General features: G+C 37.5%; 1 protein-coding gene across 1 annotated transcript in view; it reads right to left on the bottom strand.

Annotated features, from left to right (window-relative positions):
• The window catches only part of MUSK (muscle associated receptor tyrosine kinase), a 200114-nt gene that overhangs the window by 112012 nt on the left and 65234 nt on the right, over window positions 1-22868 (bottom strand). The window contains exons 3-5 of the mRNA XM_063455267.1: window positions 22137-22288; window positions 18221-18348; window positions 17475-17616 (exon numbers count right to left, since the gene is read on the bottom strand). Of these exons, the coding sequence (XP_063311337.1) occupies window positions 17475-17616; window positions 18221-18348; window positions 22137-22288 (422 nt within the window). The remainder of the gene's footprint in view (window positions 1-17474; window positions 17617-18220; window positions 18349-22136; window positions 22289-22868) is intronic.

The following is a 22868-nucleotide window of genomic DNA, read 5'->3' on the forward strand; positions in this document are numbered from 1 at the left end:
TATCTCAGTATCCCCATGTGTCCCTGGTGTCTCTCAGTGTCTGTAGTATGCCAGTGTCCCTAGTGTGTCAGTGTTCCCTAGACTCCCAAAGTCCCCTAGTCTCCCAATGTCTCTGTGTCCCCATGTCTCCTAGTGTCTCAGTGTCCCCTAGTATAAAATAAAAAATCTCAGGCACTCACTGTGATAGATTTAGGCAGGTTTATTGGACACCGCAATGTTTCGACCTGTACCCACGTCTTTATCAAGTCTCCAATGTCCCCTATGTATCAGTGTATCAGTGCCCCATGTCTCTCAGTGCCCCATGTCTCTCAGTGCCCATAGTGTCTCTGTGCCCGTGGTGTCTCTGTGCCCATGGTGTCTCTGTGCCCGTGGTGTCTCTGTGCCCGTAGTGTCTCTGTGTCCGTAGTGTCTCAGTGTCCCCTAGTATAAAAGAAAAAAATCTCAGGCACTCACTGTGATAGCTTTAAGCAGGCTTATTGGACACCGCAACATTTTGACCAGTACCCAGGTTTTTATCAAGTCTGCAGTGTCCCCTATATATCACAGTGTCTCAGTGCCCCATGTCTCCCCGTGTCCCCTCGTGTCTGTCACCCAGTATCCCCAAGAGTCTCAGATTTCCCAGGTCTCCCAGTGTTCCCTAGTATCTGTGTCCCCATGTCTCCCAGTGTCCCAATGTCTCTCAATGTCCCCTAGTGACATGGGGACATTGGGAGACATGAGGACACACACACTAAGGGACTGGGAGACATAGGGACACAGACATTCCCCCTTTTTGTGTATGTTCGCCCTTTCGGCCATTCTGGTTATGTGATTTGTGTCAGTAGCCCACCCTTTTACCGCATCGATAGACTTCCTGCTTTACTGGACACTACTGTTAGGGGGTATGGGTTTACTTTAAAGATGAAAGCATGAGATTAGCAAAGGGTATGTGTTTTCTCATAGTTGCATCCTATGAGTTTCCCTACAGCATCATCTCCATCAGATACATGACGCTTAGGAGGTAGGGCTGTTTTAGTGTTTTTGGTCAATAAGATTTTGTAATTAGGCCCATCATAATTATCAGCACCAGGCCCACTGGGCTCTTAATCCGGCCCTGAATGGAGTATATTCAAAGCTTGGGCTTGTCACCAGTGGGGTACCTCAGGGATCTGTACTTGGACCCATTCTCTTTAATATTTTTATTAGTGATGTTGCAGAAGGTCTTGATGGTAAGGTATGTCTTTTTGCTGATGATACAAAAATATGTAACAGGGTGTATGTTCCAGGAGGGATAAGCCAAATGGCAAATGATTTAGGCAAACTAGAAAAAGGGTCACAGTTGTGGCAACTGACATTTAATGTGGATACCTGCAAGATAATGCATCATGGACGTAAAAACCCAAGGGCAGAGTACATAATATTTGATAGAGTCCTAACCTCAACATCTGAGGGAAGGGATTTAGGGGTTATTATTTCTGATGACTTAAAGATAGGCAGACAATGTAATAGAGCAGCAGGAAATGCTAGCAGAATGATTGGTTGTATAGGGAGAGGTATTAGCAGTAGAAAGAGGGAAGTACTCATGCCATTGTACAGAACACTGGTGAGGCCTCACTTGGAGTATTGTACGCAGTACTGGAGACCGTATCTCCAGATGGATATTGATACTTTAGAGAGAGTTCAGAGAAGGACTACTAAACTGGTTCATGGATTGCAGGATAAAACTTAGAAGCAATGGTTAAAGGAACTTAACATGTATAGCTTGGAGGAAAGACGAGACGGGGGGAGGGGTATAATAGAAACATTTTAAAAACATAAAGGGAATCAACACAGTAAAGGAGGACACTATATTTAAAAGAAGAAAACTACCACAACAATAATATCAGGAAGTATTACTTTACTGAGAGCGTAGTGGATGCATGGAATAGCCTTCCAGCTGAAGTGGTAGAGGTTAACACAGTGAAGGAGTTTAAGCATGCGTGGGATAGGCATAAGGCTATCCTAACTATAAGATAGGGCCAGGGACTAATGAAAGTATTTAGAAAATTGGGCAGACTAGATGGGCCGAATGGTTCTTATCTGCCTTCACATTCTATGTTTCTATGGTAAAAAAAACAAGTAAAACTGTTAAATGAATGCATACAATTTAGAAAGTCCTTGTGGTCTTCTTGTCCCAAAACGTATTTTGCCGTGTAGAAATGGCTCTCAATTGGTGAGAAAGCCCTTATGGGGAAAAAAGAGGAGGACTTACAAAGGCTGCAGTCATAAGAACTTTTGTAAGCTCTTTTAGACTATACTCTCAATGAGTAAATACATAACAATGTGCATGAATGTATTAATTGGGGGTATATCTACTTCATTGTGGAGTATTGGGAAGTTTTTTTTTTTTGGAAGTGTGTTATAATCCATTATTAATACTTACACGAGCTACAGGTCTGGTGTATGATTTGTATCTGTGTTTTCACAGACCATGTTTCACATGTAAATGGATTAAGATCAGTTATGGTATGGAATGGCCCGCTGATTAACTTCTTTACTACACAGTCATGTAATATCAATTGCTTAGATGTCCACATTTATAGTGTTATTATTTTAACTTAAACACAACTAAAGTATAATTCTTATTTTTAATATACTGTAGATCCATTTATATGTGTTAATGTAATGTATTTTGACAAACCAGAATTAAATTCAGAAAAACAAGGCCAGATATTTTATATGCCAAATGCATTTTTAACACTGTTTCAAGAAAATAAAAACAATGGACAAAGTTCATTCAATCCTCCTGCAAAGCAGTTTTATTAGCTTTGGCAACCTCTGTGTTATATAAACAGCTCCAAGCCATCCAGACCTTTAGAGTTCTCCTTACATGGTTGCAGCTTTATTTGAACATAAGCCCACTCTGTCTGACCCCACCGGACACACACAATAGGTGTGTTTTCTGTTAGAGTAATGCTCTAAGAAAAGTTCAAAATTCCTAGAAATCTCTATTTTATCTAAAAAAAAATTATCTGAAAATGAGATTAATTAACAGTACATCATCATTGGATCATCTGAATTGAAGAATGATCCAACAGAATTATTCAAAAGCAACTGGATCTAAATAAAAACGTGTCAGATATGAAGAATAGTGTTGGTGTTACATCTAAAAGGCTAGGAAGAAACAATTTCTATATCTTTAAGAATGTACATTTCAAAATATATGTTATTTACTAATCTGTAAAGTTATTTAAAGTACAGAATTCACTGAAATATTCACTATTCAGTAAGTATGACTTGTATGGAAATTGTTAGTAGTGTTTTCACTTTGGCCGTAATTTGTAATTCACTTTGAATAGTGTAGATAATTGTTGAAGTTGAACTAAACACAGCTTTCTTCTAGTAATGAAACACTGAAGTTCTGGAATAATCAACCACCCCTTTAAATGCTGTTGGAACATGGGTACTTCAATATATCAGTTGCTGGTAGATGTAGATCAGAAAAAAAAAGTAATAGAGACGCATAGAAATGCACATAGAGTTAAAAGAAGAGAAGGGAAGAGTGAGTAAAAAGATATGGTTACGAAAGCAGGGAAAGTTACCAAATCCATAGAAGTACATCTGAATGATTTAGAGGAGAACTGGGTGGAAGTGTTGTGGTGAGATGAGACCAAAATAGAGCTCTTTGGCATCATCTCAACTCGCCATGTTTGGAGGAGGAATGCTGCTTATGACCCCAAGACCCACCATCCCCACTGTCAAACATGGAGATGGAAACATTATGCTTTGCGGGTGTTTTTCTGCTAAGGGGGCAGGACAATTGCACCGCATCAAGGGTATTATGGACCGGGCCATGTACCGTCAAATCTTGGGTGAGAACCTCCTTCCCTCAGCCAGAGCATTGAACATGGGTCGTGGATGGGTATTCCAGCATGACAATGACCCAAAAAACACAGCCAAGACAACAAAGGAGTGGCTCAAAAAGAAGCACATTAAGGTCCTGGAGTGGCCTAGCCTCCAGACCGAAAATCTGTGGAGGGTGCAGAAGGTTCAAGTTGCCAAACGTCAGCCTTGAAACCTTAATGACTTGGAGAGGATCTGCAAAGAGGAGTGGGACAAAATCCCTCCTGAGATGTGTGCAAACCTGGTGGCCAACTACAAGAAACGTCTGACCTCTGTGATTGCCAACAAAGGTTTTGCCACTAAGTACGAAGAGGTCAAATACGTATTTCAGTCATTGACATGCAAATCAATTTATAACTTTTTTGTGTGTGTTATTCTGTCTCTCACTGTTAAAATACACCTACCATTAAAATTATAGACTGATCATTACTTTGTCAGTGGGCAAACGTTCAAAATCAGCAGGGGATCCAATACTTTTTTGCCAGTGAATTAATCAGAGAATGAAAGAGGAATAGTGTATTCCAAGCAAAATAATACAAAAACTACTATTTTTATTATCATCATCTGTATTTGACCCACTTTCATTACATATCATTAAGGGCATGTATACCATTATAATAGAGTAGTAGTGTGAAAATCTGAGAAAATTATATTGAAATATTTTCTCAACTTCACAATCTCTTTATTAGTAGAGAAAATTGTTTTACAAATGAAACAATTTGCTGAGGGCCAGAAAACCAATAGTGGCTAAATAATCAATCAATAGTTTAAAAAGTAAAATACATTTTACATTTTGGAGATCTCTCACTCTGCAAAACTATATCATTACTGGATGTCATGTAATATTATATTACCAATAGTAATCAATGTCAAGTCGCCCTTCGTTTATTGCCGGACCATCACAAGTAATTGACATAGCATCAGTATAGTCTGACACTTGTATGTTTCACCCACTTCACACATTAATTGGATAATTGTGCTCCATATCTTGGCCTATTGTATTATCTACAAACCTGTCATTTTACATATGTGTGAAAGCATCTATTATCATAATTGGTATAAGTGTTACTAGGTGGCTTTTCATTTCTTGACAGTTGGTCTGAACGTAATTCAGCAATATGTTTTTCTGTTAATTCAAATAATTAAGATTTGTGTATATTTAAATATAGGATTTTCACTAAAAAGCAAAATGTGGCTGTTGGGAATAATACACTTTGTCTAGATACAATGCTTAGTGGATATACCCCTAAACTGAGCTATAAACTTTCCTGTCTCAGAGCTTTGGTCTTATTTCCTGTTTTCTATTTCTGTAATTCTAACTGTGTAGTAACAGATCTATTTTATGTGTGTAGTTTTTATTTCAGCTGTGTAGTTAAACTGAAACTATAATGAGTACTCCCCAATTACACCTGCAAGCTAGCTATAGGATGAGATATGTTGATTGATGAATTATTAAGATTGATGAATTATGTTATTATTGGATAATGTTTATAAGACCCCTGTTTCCTCTTGAATATAAGCTGTTACACAGCCTATTAAATGTCAGAAGTCACCTTGAATCTTGCATTGTCTTGTCTCGTTCATTGGGGCTCCTCACCAGCTGGTTTGGGGATGTGAGGAGAAATACAGAGATTTGCAAACTGATAAGAAAGACCATGGCAAGGGAAATTCCTGACGGAGAAAGTTCCTCACTATCAGTGGCAATCTGACAATCGCAAAATGTAGGAACAAAATGCCTTAAAAAATTGAGATTTTTTTACATCTGTTTGGTTCAAATATTGAAAATCAACTTGCAGATTCATATTGGTGTAATAATAATATTCCATATTAATTAAGAATAATTGATTGATCACTATTGAGCAAATTAACGATAGTTAAGATGGCGACGGTACACATCACTGAAAATGTTAATAACCACAAAACACAGCACCAGAATGACTCATGCATACCATCACGAGAATATTATGAGAACGTAGCTAGCTTTTAGACAAGAGATAATTAACCGCACAGATCTGGCATGGCATTGTTGGTGGGGCTGGCCAGCTGCAAGTCCAATCCACCGCTATTGCCAGGTCTTTGCTGGGCTGCACTGATAAGGAGATTTGGTGGAAAAGTACAGACTATCCATCCCATTGATTATGTATAACTTGTGGAAGATGAGAAAACTTGGCACTCATTGTAGTTCTACCCACGTGTAATACGGACGCGTATTGCTGGTTCTGCTGATTCGCAATAAGAGAGGGTCCTTTTCAAGCCTGACTGCCAGAAGATCTCTCAATCGAGTGCAACAAGCTTCTCTTATGGAAATTTATACTTAAGCTGTTTCTTTAAGCTGTTTCCTTAAGCTGTTATTACTTATTGATTAAGTCTCTGTTAAATAATAACGTTTGTATTGATTACTTACAAGTACTTGGTGTCAGTGTCGTTCCCTTTCTCAAATACTTAATTCACTCATCCCGAATAGGGTTTTGGTGCCCACCAATATCTTTAAAAACCTTAGGGTAGTTAAATATTGCTTTTTGATATTGGCGCTTCGTGAATTTAATGATTAGGCACAACACTGGGCCAAAACTGTTCAACAATTCAGTTGATCGGCCAAAATTCAGATTTCCGAACTGCCATGCACAAGGATCTTGAAGGAATCAATTTGCGCAAGCCCAACATCCGAGATTGATGGTTAGGACATAGTCACAAACATGTTGATATTATTCATAGATCAAGTGACAAGAGAGGAAAAAAGTGAGGAGCTTTAAAGCAAGCAGAGTTCCAAGCAGAGTTTTTCCTGACACTTTGATAGCAGCTACTGAGGGAGACAGACTAGCACTGATATTGTGTGTTTAACTTGCTGTGCCTGTGTGGGGGTGGGCGATAGACTAGGTTTAACTTATTGCTGTATTTATCTAGCAAGCTACTGCCAGGGAAACATGAGATGACTTTGACTAGGAGATAGGAGATTATCATGATGTCACTTATTTTAGTGTGAGACTAGGTTATCAATATTCAGTTAACATTGTATTTTTTCATTGTATGCCCACTTAGGCATAGACTTTGAGTGGTAAATAGCCTACTCTAGTTATCCTAGTGTAACATTTTTGATTAGGTTTAGTGCAGTGTTGCACTTCTAGCCACTACCAATTAATATCAACTTGGAATCTATTTGTACACAAAAAAAACAAAAAAGCCCCTCTTGTACTGCCCCCACATTGGAACTTTGAATGGTAGAGATAACCTGCTTGTTTCATCCTAGTGTGTCACTGTTGTTTATGTTTAGCACATGGTAGCACTGCCACTTAATGCAAACTTGTAATTTCCCAATTTACTATTTGACAGCTTTGTTTTATTTCAGTTAAATGTTTGGAAAAATATATATTTTTTCTCTTTTTTTTTTGCTGTGTGTGTTCAGTCCAATGTTTGCTGTGCAAGTGTGCAAGCACCATGCTTTGCACTGTGTGCTGTGTTCAAACACAATAAAGTCACAGTAGTTAATCCACCGAGCAATTACCAGTTTTGCAACATAAAAATCTATTTTTGTTAAATAAAGTTGTTTTGGTTTACACAATGCACACACATTCGTAACCCTAATTTATTATAATAAAAAAAAAAAAACAACATCATCAATATTGCATCCAAATCCCAAGAGGAAATTAAGGATTGGTAGGGAAGGGGTTGTGTTTCTCAATCCACTATAAGCAGTTGTGTTATGGACTCTGAAAGAACTTTCCCTCTGGCCTGAAGACTACAAGTACCTCTTCCGCCACTGCCTTCACTGTGACCACTATTATTAGTAGTATTAAAGGACCACTCTAGGCACCCAGACCACTTTAGCTTAATGAAGTGGTATGGGTGCCAGGTCCAGCTAGGGTTAACTAATTGTTTTATAAACATAGCAGTTTCAGAGAAACTGCTATGTTTATCAATTAGTTAAGCCTTCCCCTTTTTCCTCTAGTGGCTGTCTCACTGACAGCCGCTAGAGGCGCTTGCGTGATTCTCACTGTGAAAATCACAGTGAGAGCACGCAAGCGTCCATAGGAAAGCATTATGAATGCTTTCCTATGCGACCGGCTGAATGCGCGCGCAGCTCTTGCCGCGCGTGCGCATTCAGCCGACGGGGAGGAACGGAGGCGGAGAGGAGGAGGAGAGCTCCCCGCCCAGCGCTGGAAAAAGGTAAGTTTTAACCCTTTTCCCCTTTCCAGAGCCGGGCGGGAGGGGGTCCCTGAGGGTGGGGGCACCCTCAGGGCACTCTAGTGCCAGGAAAACGAGTATGCTTTCCTGGCACTAGAGTGGTCCTTTAAGCTTTAGGGTAGTTGGATTAGCAGCATGTCTGTTATGTCTGATTGACCACCAAGGAGGCAATTGCTTTTTTATTATTTATTTCTTGTCTAAGTTATCACCTATTTCTTATAGCCCCTCCACTCGCCCAAGAAGCAACTAAGGGAGAACTTTGTCAGAGTCATCAGTGCCACTCTTTACTAAGGAGGTAGAGCAGAGTACCCAAGTAGCGTTCACAATGTCTGGTCATCTTGGTTGTGGTAGTTCTTTCCCCCACAACTCCAGACTTTTGTTTAAGTTTGTGCCAGGAGGAAATCAGCTATGATGCAGTGCATGGGAATTACACGAGTGGAAAGGCCCACTATTTTGCACTCTCCACTTTTCCTAAGTCCATCACTATCTGCAGTTGAATCACCCTATTTAAATCAGGATAAATTGCAAAGTGTAAATTGTACAACAAGGAACTAGGAGGAGGGGGAGAGTGATGGGTCAACTCACCAACACCTGCAAAGCCACCACACATCTTTTTTACTAAGGGAAGAAGCAGACATTTCTAGGGCTGGCAGAAGATCCACTGGTGCTGTATCTAATTCTGTGCAACTAACAAAACCATCAGTACCCCCTTCACTACCACACTTGAACAGAACGTGGAGGGGGGGTGGAGTGAATCTAGTGCCACTGGGCAAAAGGGACAGACCAACTTTTAGTCCACATCCTGCCAGGAATGTGCCCACCAGTCTGGCTTTGACTTAGCTTTCCAAATAATTCAATACTGGTCGAAAATATTAGCAAAAAGTCACTATTAAAGTCTCCATGAATTTTTGTAGATAAATCATTTGGAAAGATTTTCTGACAGTATTGAAGGATTTGGTAAGCTTATTCAATGGATGCCTTTGTTGGATTTCAACACAGCAGGCTAACAAACTGACTGCCCAAATGATTGCTGTAGTGGAGGGAGTTTCATTTCCCTTGTCTACGATAGAAGGGGAGCCCTTTAAGCAACTGATACATGCCCTTGCTACACAAAATGTACTTCCTTTGTGATTCACTTTCAACAGGTCCTGTTTCTGTACCATTCGGGTGTGCTACTATTGAAGAGGTGGCTAAGTCGTGGGTGCATTTCCCACTAGATTAATGGAGTGATCATAATGGCCAGCATGCAGTGGTGACAGTGAAGGAGGTATAGCTTGTCAGGTTGGATGTGGTTCTGTACTTCAGCAGGGCTATTGATCTCTCCTGTTACATGTTGAGGTGATAGACAAAAGAACACTTTAGCAACTATATTGCAGACAATCAGACAATGGTGTTAAATTGTTGGGAGAATAGGCAAGGACCAATCTTAGTATGGGTTCATGGTCACAGGCAGAGCTGCTAACATGGTCAAAGCTCTGCATCAGGGCTCCTGTGTAGGTGTGTGTGAAACGGAACATATTGTTTTTCATACATTGTTGCTTTAATAGCAATAACGTCTTACCTACTTTCAGGGGCCCCTGACAAAGCACAAGGTCTGCCCCCCCTCCCCCCCGCCCCGCCCCCTCCCTCCCGGACCTGCCCACGCCCTACCTAGTCCGCTGACAATGATGCAGGACTGAATGTGGTGTGTATAGTGGAAGTGAATTAGAATGTGTGTAATGGATGTAGTGTTTGTGTGTATTAGATACTGTTTGTGCAGTGAATGCAGAGTGTGTGTTTGTGTAGTGGATGCAGTGTGTATAGTGAACGCAGAGTGTGTTTGAGTAGTGGATGTAGTGTGTGTACAGTGATGTAGTGTGTGTTTGTGTAGTGGATGTAGTGTTTGTATGTACTAGATGAAATGTGTTTAGTGGATGCAGTGTCTGTAGTGGATGTAGTGTGTGTATTAGACGCAATGTCTGTGTATAGTGAATGCCGAGTGTTTCAATCTGTGGTGGATGTAGTGTGTGTACTGTGAATACAGGATGTTTGTGTAGTGGATGCTGTGTGTACAGTTAATGCAGAGTGTGTGTCAGTATAGTGAATCCAGAGTGTGTGCATAGTTTAGTGAATGCAGAGTGTGTGTTAGTGTGTAATGAATGCAGAGTGTGTGTTAGTGTGTAGTGAATGCAGAGTGTGTCAGTGTAATGAATGTAGTGTGTGTTAGTGCAGTGAATGCAGAGTGTGTGTAAATGTGTAGTGAATGCAGAGTGTGTGTTAATGTGTAGTGAATGCAGAGTGTGTGTTAATGTGTAGTGAATGCAGAGAGTGTGTTAGTGTAGTGAATGCAGAGAGTGTGTTAGTGTGTAGCGGATGCAGATAGTGTGTTAGTGTGTAGCGGATGCAGAGTGTGTGTTAGTGTAGTGAATGCAGTGTGTTAATGTGTAGTGAATGCAGAGGGTGTGTTAGTGTGTAGCGGATGCAGAGTGTGTGTTAGTGTAGTGAATGCAGTGTGTTAATGTGTAGTGAATGCAGAGAGTGTTTGAGTAGTGGATGTAGTGTGTGTACAGTGATTTAGTGTGTGTTTGTGTAGTGGATGTAGTGTTTGTATGTACTAGATGAAATGTGTTTAGTGGATGCAGTGTCTGTAGTGGATGTAGTGTGTGTATTAGACGCAGTATCTGTGTATAGTGAATGCAGAGTGTTTCAATTTGTGGTGGATGTAGTGTGTGTACTGTGAATACAGTTGATGCAGAGTGTATGTTAGTGTAGTGAATGCAGAGTGTGTGTCAGTATAGTGAATCCAGAGTGTGTGCATAGTTTAGTGAATGCAGAGTGTGTGTTAGTGTGTAATAAATGCAGAGTGTGTGTTAGTGTGTAATAAATGCAGAGTGTGTATTAGGGTGTAGTGAATGCAGAGTGTGTCAGTGTAATCAATGTAGTGTGTGTGTAAATTTGTAGTGAATGCAGAGTGTGTGTTAATGTGTAGTGAATGCAGAGAGTGTGTTAGTGTAGTGAATGCAGAGAGTGTGTTAGTGTGTAGCGGATGCAGAGTGTGTGTCAGTACAGTGGATGCAGTGAGCGTGTTAGTGTGTAGTGTATGCAGAGTGCATGTTGTATTAGTGAATGCAGTGTGTGTATTGTATTAGTGTATGCAGTGTGTGTTGTAGTAGTGTATGCAGTGTGTGTGTTGTGTTAGTGTATGCAGTGTGTGTGTGTGTGTTGTGTTAGTGTATGCAGTGTGTGTGTGTTGTCAGTGTATGCAGTGTGTGTTGTCAGTGTATGCAGTGTGTGTGTGTTGTGTCAGTGTATGCAGTGTGTGTGTGTTGTGTCAGTGTATGCAGAGTGTGTGTTGTGTCAGTGTATGCAGAGTGTGTGTTGTGTTAGTGTATGCAGTGTGTGTTGTGTTGGTGTATGCAGAGTGTGCTGTGTTGGTGTATGCAGAGTGTGTGTGTGTTGTGTTAGTGTATGCAGTGTGTGTGTGTTGTGTTAGTGTATGCAGTGTGTGTTGTGTCAGTGTATGCAGAGTGTGTGTTGTGTTGGTGTATGCAGAGTGTGCTGTGTTGGTGTATGCAGAGTGTGTTGTGTTAGTGTATGCTGTGTGTGTGTTGTGTCAGTGTATGCAGTGTGTGTGTGTGTGTTGTGTTAGTGTATGCAGTGTGTGTTGTGTTAGTGTATGCAGTGTGTGTTGTGTTAGTGTATGCAGTGTGTGTTGTGTCAGTGTATGCAGATTGTGTTGTGTTGGTGTATGCAGAGTGTATTGTGTTTGTGTATGCAGAGTGTGTTGTGTTGGTGTATGCAGAGTGTGTGTTGTGTTAGTGTATGCAGTGTGTGCCATTTTCATATATATATAATTTTTTTTTTTATTTAAATGTAATTGATTGTTTCTCCCCCCTCAGAGTGTGCATCTATGTGTACAGAGAGGGAAAGTGGGGCCCAGGACTGCCAGAGCAGTCCGGGCCCCCCAGGGCCGCCGGGCCCATGATAACCGTCATGGTTGTCACCCACTGATGGCTGCCCTGACAGCACCTGATGTCGTCATATGTCTCTCAGTGAGATGTAGAGGTCTTACCAGGATTCCAATACCAGCAAAAAGAGGCGTTGAGATACCACTTCAATTGCTGTATCAACATAAAATGTACTATAATGGGATCCATGTCACTTAAGACAATGTCTTGGAAATGGTATCAATTACTTTATTCCGTAGAAGAATATCGGAGAGTATCCAATCTATACATATCATAAACTGTGTGAAAAGGTTTCATGGAAAAAAACAAAACAAAAAAAAAAGCAAAGACAAAAGACAAAGACAAATACCAACACCATCACCACGGTGATAACATTATTATTATTATTGCCATTTTTATAGCGTCAACAGATTCCGTAGCGCTTATGATGATGCTGATAGAATATCTGCAACCAATTCTAGCCAAATACTCTACAACCAATGCTCTACAACAAATATCCAGGTACTCTACAAAAACAACATCTAGAAATGTATCTAAGGAACGTAAACTTTTAAAGGCCTTTAACCCCTTAAGGACACATGACATGTGTGACATGTCATGATTCCCTTTTATTCCAGAAGTTTGGTCCTTAAGGGGTTAAAGACTTTGGATTACAAATACAATTACAATTTGGATTACAATTACTATCCGAATCCATCCAAGAATATCTTACTCTGCAACTTAATGTTCCTTTTAATTCTTTCCCAGAAAAGCTTTGCTCATTTTTAACTAACCATCTTTTACATGCTAAGATCACACTAAGGATGTTTTACCGTTACAACAATGATCAAAGACATTGGGAACAGAAAAACTTACAGACTGTTGGAGAACCTTTGGCTTTCTAATTTAAGGAAGAAATGCTCTACAATGACCACGGTTTAATGTAGAGAGTGTTATGGGCAAATGTAAATATTGTGTTTCTCAAACTGTGTACTTTGTCTTTAAGAGATATTGCAAACTGACAAGGTGTTCGAAATGGAAAATATCGTTTTTCACACAATGTTGCTTTAATAGCAATAACCTCTTACCTACTTTCAGTGCATAATATGCTGCGTAGTTCTAATTTACGCCATTTTGTCTTAGCTTAATGGAATTTCCCATGACGTGTGCACCCTTACATTTTAGTTGTTGCCTTCTATCTTTGCCAAGTTAAGGGAGGTCCTAAAATGAACATTTAAGGTATAAATATGTGTACTATTAATATTAGGACACAGGGGAGAGATTTGGAGACAGAGACACTGTCGCTCCATATTATAATGACTGAGAGATGATGACATGTTCAAGAAGGTATGCTATTCTGTATTAACCCCTTAAGGACTGAGCCAAATGTACACGTTGTGAACAGAACAAAACGTAAACAAAACCTGGCATTTGCGCTATATGTCTGTCCAACCGTAATTCACCTCTTTCATATTAAATGCACCCCCCCTTATTATATATGATTTTATTCAGGGGAAACAGGGCTTTCATTTAATATCAAATATTTAGCTATGAAACATAATTTAATGTGAAAAAAATGGGAGAAAATAAGAAATTGTATTGTTTTAGTTCTACATGACATTTTAACTGTCAATGTCATAATACTGTTTGCTTTTACTGCAATAAAATACACATATTTGTATTCAGCAAAGTCTCACGTGTAAAACAGTACCCCCTATGTACAGGTTTTATGGTGTTTTGGGAAGTTACAGGGTCAAATATAGCACATTACATTTTAAATTGAAATTCGCCAGATTGGTTACGTTGCCTTTGAGACTGTATAGTAGCCCAGGAATTAAATTTAGACCCATAATGGCATACCATTTGCAATAGTAGACAACCCAAGGTATTGCAAATGGGGTATGTCCAGTCTTTTTTAGTAGCCATTTGGTCACAAACACTGGCCAAAGTTAGCGTTAGTGGCCAGTGTTTGTGACTAAGTGGCTACTAAAAAGACTGGACATACCCCATTTGCAATACCTTGGGTTGTCTACTATTGCAAATGGTATGCCATCATAGGGGTAATTTTCATTCTTGGGCTACCATAGGGTCACAAAGGCAGCGTAAGCAATATGGCGAATTTTAATGTGAAAAAAATGAAACACAAGCCTTATATTTGACGCTGTAACTTTTGAAAACACCTTAAAACCTGTACATGAGGGGTACTGTTGTACTTGGGAGACTTCGCTGAACACAAATATTTGTGTTGCAAAACAGTAAAAAGTATCACAGCAATATTATTGTCCGTGTAAGTGCTGTTTGTGCGTGAAAAATGCAAAAAACACTTTTACTGGCGATATCATTGTTGTAATACATTTTACTGTTTTGAAACACTAATATTTGTGTTCAGCGAAGTCTCCCGAGTAAAACAGTACCCCCCATGTACAGGTTTTATGGTGTCTTGGAAAGTTATAGGGTTAAATATAGTGCTAGCAAATTAAATTCCCTATACTTTCGGCATGGGTTGTCAGGCAGGTCCCGCTAATTGTAATTAATTAAGATACCTAATTATGCAAAAATATTACATAAATATATGTGTAGAATTAATATATGTATATATATATATATATATATATATATAATTTTTTGTAATTATTTTAATTTATATATAGGTATATATATAGTGATATATACGTATATATTTATGTATATAGATATATATATATATATTATTTCGTTCTACGTGTATTTTGATATAAATATATATATATATATATATATATATATATATATTAATATCACAATACAGTTAGAACGAAATAACACACATCTATATATTTTTTAATTATTTATTTTTAATTATTTTTTTAATTTTATCTTTTAACGTATTTACATATTTTTTTTTATATTATATATAAATATATAGATAATAATTATATATATATATATATATATATACATATTTAATCAGTATCAGTCTATGTGTAATTTGATATTAATATGTATAATTATATATATATATTAATAGTAAAATACACCTAGACAGTGTATGTATGTGCATGTATATGTGTATATATATATATATATATACTTAGATCATATATATATATATATATATATATATATATATATATATATATATATATGATCTAAGTATATTATTTTTTTTTTACACTGTTTTAACATTATTTTATTTTATTTCCAGCCAGCAGGGGGACTACCTGTCATTACAGTTAGTCCCCCTGCTGACAATGCCTGAGCCAGCTAACCTGGCCATGTGATTGTGAGGTCCTCGCAAGGACCTCACTCTCACATGGCCGGGGGGCCCCCAGGACATCGGATGTGCCGCGGGGGGGCTCCCTGGGAGTCCCCCCAACCGCGATCGCCGGCAACCGGGTAAGTAAGAAAAAAAACGGAGGGCATATTATTACGCCCGGCGGCGTTTAGAGCCGCTTAAAATAGGGCGTAATAGTACGCCCGGTCTTAAGGGTTAATGATATTGCAAGCATATAGTTTTATCTTATAAACTCTGCTATAACTTATTGTAATGGATTTTATATGTCTATATTTATATATAATAAAAATCGAAAAAGACAAAACTTTATTGCTTCCAAAACAAACCTTATTTTATATTGTATACTAAATTATTTATATATTTTAAAAAGAGGATCTCTTACCGACTATATAAAATTATGGCTAATATATATTTATGGTTAGCCCTGCTAAGTTCTATGCTTTAAGACACTATAGTGGTAAATAAGGAACCAACTGCGGTTACAATTCTATTTAGGTAAATGACATACATTTTGAGCTACAGCAATGTCAGTTTGGAACAGGTCATAACCTTGTTCAACAAGATGGATAACTTCTTGGAAAACAGAGAATTAGTTTCTCGCAGCACACTTCACACCAATGTACCAGCAGTGATCAGGAAGTTGACTTTTTCTACTTAATGCTCGTCTGAGTGAACAAATAGCCCATTGCTCCAAACTGATGCTAGCTTCCATGTGTGTTCCTAGGATTAAGGGGAAAGTGCAGTCTGACTTACTGAGGGACAAAATATATTAAAATAATTGTGGCACTTCAAGTGTATGATTGGGTTACCTTCCTAACTCCTCTCAATCAATAAAGTTCAATTATTGGAATCAAAACACCAAAGATCAAAGAAAACAAGATTACTCAGCTGAGTCCTCTATGGTAGAATACATCTCTTTTTTTGTGATATTTCATATTGTGACTCCAGCTATTGAACTTTAATACTGGAGGGTCAGACTTTTTAACCAAGCCCAATGATTTGCAGTGAAAAAGAGGCATCCTGATTGAGTAAGATATGAATAATGAACCTACCATATTGTCATTGTCTACTACTCCGAACAGCAGCATCGGCAGCATATCCTCTAGACAGCTGACTGGAGCAGCTGCGTTTTGGGCTGAGGCTGTTGGCAGTTTGGAAAGTGAGTCAGCAAGCATCCAAAAGGAGTGTATTAATTTCTCTGAAATAGTGTGAACATGCTTTGCCTCATAATGATGGCCCTCTGAACTACTGGGATGAAAAGAAGAGTAAGTGGAGTGCTCTCTGTCTGGGTGACAAGCAATTACTGGCATTTCCACCAACTACTGTCCAAAGTGAGTGTTTTCTCTTACAGGAAATATTCTGAATCCCCAATGCTAATCAAATGCCCCCACAAATGATGTAGCAAATAGCCTTCCTCAAGACCAATCTCCCAATTTTGGGATACCCTGCTCTTCACTTAATAGTTACATAGTTACATAGCTGAAAAGACACTTGGGTCCATCACGTTCAGCCTTCCTCACATGTGTTTTTGCTGTTGATCCAAAAGAAGGCTTTGAGTTGCTAACTGGTATCTGATTACCACTCACCTCTTGCTTCTGCAACTCCCCTTTTTTCAAATTGTAGTAGATTTCATTGTAGTAGATTCAGCCTGCCTGGTCAAAACGTCCTAATTTTTTTTTTAATCCAGAATTATAATAATCTAATTTTGTCACCTCAAAATTGTCATTTCAAAAACGAGTAGCAAAGCATTGAGTAGCCAGTAGGTCAGGCAATACTGTAGCCATTTTTGCATGTCAACACAGTCATAGTCACCATATCTTCTACTTTTTGGCTGCCTGAACATCCTCCTTGGTTTGTTTTCCATTTTTAAAATTTGGCTGATGTGCTTAAGAATTATTTTTTTTTACCTTGCACAAGTCTAAGTGCAACTTGGTTTTGAATTCACCACAGCACAATTTTAGTGACAATACCTTCAAGAGTTTGAAATTAAGTTATATGTAGATGTCAAAACTAAGGTTGGATAGAAAACCAAACTAATGAAAGATGTTTCATAGCCTTTTTTTACACTAATATACTGAACGGACTGGAAGCACATCCACACATTGTCTATGTTTAAGCAGATTGACCAATTGCATATCTAATTTGTCCTCCTCATTATACTTGCTTGAAATCCATACATCTATATAAATGTGATAACAATCTCTATTAACCTGTATGCTCCTGTTCCTTACCTTCCACTTCTAACATTGCAGGTTTGGAATAAGCAGTTCCAAGGCTGTTCTTTGCCAAACACCGATACTGTCCAACATCTTCTCTTTGTACTTTCTGAATTCTTAGACTTCCAGATTCTAGAATTGCAATACGAGCATTCTCCTAGGAAGATACAATTTAATATTTAATGTTTATTATGTTATTTCTTTACATAATAAAACTATTCTTTACGTAATAAAATTATGTACTTTTGTTTTTCCATGTTTATACTTTATATATATTTTTTTTTTTTTACAGAAGTGCCATTTGTATTTCATTTGATTTCCAAAATTGTAGTAAATTATTAACTAAGTATTGGATTTGTTAGTTTGATTATCATATATCAACATAAAAACAAACCAAAAAAACAGTGCGTTTGTTTTTAGATAATAGTTTACTTGTTTGATATATCATGCTTTCCAGATTATTTATTAAGCATCCACAGTAAATTATTCAAACATTGAAACTTCAACCTTTTATTTTATCTACTACATTTGAATATATTTCTCTATTTTGTAATTTTAAAATACTTGGAGTTAATGAGAAAATTAAAACCAAAACTATAAGCACATTTGTAATACTCATAGAATTCAGAGCAATGTTTCAGATTTTTTTTTTTTTTAACAAATAGGTGCACTTTCTCTAAGTGCTTTTGATTAAGATGACATAATCTCAGTGCTTTGTAACATAAATATTAATAATATATATACATGTATTTTTTCTTTACCTTTACAGCATGCTCTCCTTTGATCCAAGAAACAGATGGCTTTGGATTGCCCAGTGTATTGCAAGGAAGAACAGCTTTTACTCCTTCGATCAGTTTTACATTAATTGGTGGACGGGTGATTTTTGGTTCTAAAGAGTCAATATAAAATAATTTCTTTAGTAAAAATTTTAATGAAAATTATAACATTATTGTATATTATGCTAACATCACAATGTTGTGATTATTGTATTTATTTTGGTCCTAATTAGGGTAAATTTTTTGAGGATAAAGTCCTTGAAGTGGAAGTATTTTTTGTCATTACATGAGGTGTTCTTTGGGATGACAAAGGAAAAAAAATGATTTTTTTCAATTTTGCAACTGTATTTAAAAAAACAGATGTAATTATTCAAACTCTTTGCTATGACACTTGAAATTTAGTTCAGAAGCATCCTATTTTTCTGGATCATCTTTGAGATGTTTTTACCCTTTAATTGGCATTCACCTGTGACAATTGATTGGGCATGATTTGGAAAGGCACACACACCTGTTTATATAAGGTTTTACAGCGGTAAATGCAAATTAGACCAGAAACCAAATGGACAAGAGACTGTCTTCAGAGCTCAAAGACAGGATTGTGTCAAGGCACAGATCTGCAGAAAAAAAATCAGCTGCCTTGAATGTCTAGGGACATGAAGGTCCAAAAAACATTAGGTGTTTGTGACCTTTCCCCTGATTGTTACTTTCTGTTTTGTGCCAATAAAATCTCTTGTGAATTTTGAGTGCTTGCAGGGCATTATTTCAATTTTTGTTTTTGAATTGAATGTTTCCACGATCACAGAGATCATTTTTGGAGATGGGAGAAACTTGATGAAAGACAACAATCATTAAAACACTCCACCCAACCTGCCATTATGGCAGACTGGCCAGGCAAAAGCCTCTCCTCACTGCTAGACAAATGAAAGTCCACTTGCAATTTGCAAAAAAAGCACCTGAAGTACTCTAAGACTGTAAGAGACATGCTTATCTAGTCTGAAGATTGAAAGTGTCATGTTTGGAGGAAACCAGGTGGCACTCATCACCGGCACAATACCATCCAACGGTGATGCATGGTTGTGGAAGCCTCATGTTTTTGGGGTGTTCTCAGTGGCAGGGAATGGGAAACTGGTCAGGGTTGAAGGAAAGCTGAACTCAAAAAAAATCAGAGATATCCTTAATGAAAACCTGGTCCAGAATGCTCACAACTTCAGACTGGGCCAAAGGACATTACTGTAATCACACAGTTGAGACAATATAAGAGTGGCTTATGGACAACTCTATGAATATCCTTAAATGACCCAGCCAAAGCCAAGACTTGAACCAACCGATCATCTTTAGAGGGACCTTATAATGATTGCCCATTCTATCTAACCTGATACAACTTAATAGGATCTGCAGAGATGAATAGCTGAAACTGCTTAAATCCAGGTGTGCAAAGCATGTCACATTATACCCCAAAATACTTGAGGCTGCAATTTCTGCCAAAGGTGTTAATTACGGAGTTAAGAGTCTAGATATTTATGTCAATTATATGTTTTATGTTATTATTTTTTTGTTTCATATATTTGTAATGGTGTCAAAAAATTTTTTTTTTCTTTATCACTGTGGAGTATTTTGTGAAAATAAATAATTAAAGCAACTGTAGCCTATGACTGCAAAGTAATAAAATGTGAATAAATGTGCCTGAATACTTTCTGAATATATATATATATATATATATATATATATATATATATATATATAATTTATTTATTTTTTTTGTATTTTTTTATTCCTTTAAAGTTGAGCTCCAATTCTATAACAATTTCCAATTTTCTATATACTGCAACCTCCACATTTTTTTTTGCATAATTTTACAACTCCAGGTATGAAAGTGTTCTATAGCCTGCTTGTGCTTTATCGGTTAATATAAAACACAGTTTACAATTTTGTGAACCAGGTTTTGTGAAGTGATCGGCAAGGCAGCTGACTGTGCACAGCCATGGCTCAGCTCAAGTTCTACAAAAGAGAGAGGGTGAGATCAGTCCAAGTTATGCATGGGGAATAAAATGACACAGGCAACACAGAAGATAGAATTCCAGTACTCTGACTGCACTTATAGTCCTCTCTTAGAGCTAGTCTGTCGAGTGGGTGCTCCAAGTCACTATTTTAATGCCTGAAGCTTGTAGACCTCCAAGAAATATTCAGAAAACTCAATTGTGCTAGTAGATTCTATATTAGCAATAATCTAATGCTCTGGAATCAAAAAGGATTTACAGTTTTACTTTGAGTACAATACAGAATATACACATACCTTCTATCCCTACTGGAATGCAGACATTAAAGGAAAACTATAGTGCTATGAATACAACGTTGAATTCCTAGCACTATAGTTCCCTCTGGTCCCCCGCTCTGGTAGACACATGTTAAAATAAACCCTTTAATCACTTACCTGATTCTCCACCTCTCCGACGTCATCCGATGGGGAGCTAATGCACATGCACTGTCAGCGCCGCAAGTGCATTAGGCCCTCCCCATAGGAAATCATTGCTTCAATGCTTTCCGATGGTGATTTAACTGGCACTGGATGTTCTCATGCAGAGCATTAGGATGTCCAGCAACATTTAGGTGACCAAAAGTCCGGTAAAATCCCCGGATGCGGCTCTAGTGGCTGTCTGGTAGACCGCCATTGGAGGTTGTCTTAGTGCTGCAATGTAAACATTGCAGATTCTTTAAAGGGCTAGGTGTGACAGGGACACTGCACCCAGACCCTTTCAAAAATATGAAGTGGTCTGGGTACCCATAGTGTCCCCTTAAAGGGGAGAGTTATCAAGGTAAGGTGCTATTCTGGGGCAAAACTCTAAATAAGCAGTAATCAACATGGAAACCAACAGACTATCACCCAATCTAGCAGTTTGCCTTCCAAAGACCACCTGTTTTGCTTTCATATGCATGTGTATTTAATTCAATTAGTTATTCCCTGCTTTTCACACAATTACAGTCAGCAGCATGTATTGAACTCTATGTACTGTGAGACCTACCACAATAATATACATGAAAAGTAAGACGTATCTATTGTGAAATAGAAGATTTATCCACTAAATGTCATATTGTAGAGAACTGAAATCCAAATGACAAAATGTAGGCAAAATTAGCTTATTTAGAATGATTTTACAACTCAACTAAAGTCATAGCTTGGTTATATTGCCATTTGGATTTCAGTTCTCAAGAATTCAGTACCCCCAAGTGCCATTATATTTTTAGCCTATAGTGCCCGATTCTTAGACCTCTTATACATAATGCTGTATTATTTTGAGGATTGAATTAACTCTACCATAGTTATAAACTATCACAATGAAGTGAAGTTGAGAATTTCATGAGGTGTGATCCTCACCAGTTAGCCAGTAAAGATTGGAATTGTGTAAGTTTTTATTTGAGTGAATATCTTTATAATATTGATAATCTGACTCATTATTGTTCTTTTTCCATCTACTTCATATGCATGGAAGATATGGATCAAAGTATTTTCCTTAGCACACAGCTTATTCTCTCTATATTCTGTGGTTTTATATGTTAAAGCTACATAGCAGATTTTTTAATGCTATTGATTTTTTTCTCATCTACTTAAAAGTATACAATATATTTATTTTATCACCATCTAAAATCCATTACACAGTATCTAGCTACTTAGCTCCAATCTTTTATTTGGTACTATATACAATATAATTGAGTTGCTTGTTGATACAGCTGTATTGGGATTTTACAGTAGGTGTTAGATTCATATGAGCAAAATCGATTTTGCCAGTCTGTTTCAGATCTTTCACATGCATTGTGGGTAGTCTGACAGGCCTGATAATTGTTTTTTCAAGGAAAGAACAACTGTTGGCATGAAGTTAGTGTTTTCATCATCATTGACACTTACTCATTTTTACTTGGAAAGCCCCACAGCTTTCTGCTGAGTCTCCTACACCATTTTTGGCCAGGCAGCAGTACACACCATCATCACTTTCCTCCACACTGAGAATGGTCAGGAGTTGACCACTTTCTCGAATGCTGTACCGTGTGTCGAACAATCTGTGGATATATAACAAATTTCAATAGTTTAACATTAATAATTAACACATTTTATCATCATACCTAATAACTAATAACCAATGGGTAATATTTAAATTGCTATGCATATGTGTGTATATATGTATATATATATATATATATATATATATATATATATATATATATATTCTGCATATAGTTAATGTATACATACATTTATGTTCCTATCTATTTATCAAAAATATTATAAACTATGTATTAAAAGACATTTTACCAGTGGAACCAATTGTAATGAGTCTGAGATGACAGAATAGAGGTATGAAGAATATATATATATATATATATATATATATATATATATATATATATATATATATATATATGACAAGGTGAAATACAGAGTAATAAATACAATACAAACACTGTCCTGGCCAATCAGCATCTCCTTATAGAAATGCATTGAATTAATGTATCTCTATGAGAAAAGTTCAGTGTCTTCATGCAGAACTGCCCCAGGAAGCACCTCTAGTAGCAATCAGAGGATTGACTACTGGAGTTGTTCCTAGGCTGTAATGCAAACACTGCCTTTTCCCTGAAAATA

The sequence above is a fragment of the Pelobates fuscus genome, chromosome 5, assembly GCF_036172605.1.
Source record: "Pelobates fuscus isolate aPelFus1 chromosome 5, aPelFus1.pri, whole genome shotgun sequence".
NCBI classification, from domain to species: domain Eukaryota; kingdom Metazoa; phylum Chordata; class Amphibia; order Anura; family Pelobatidae; genus Pelobates; species Pelobates fuscus.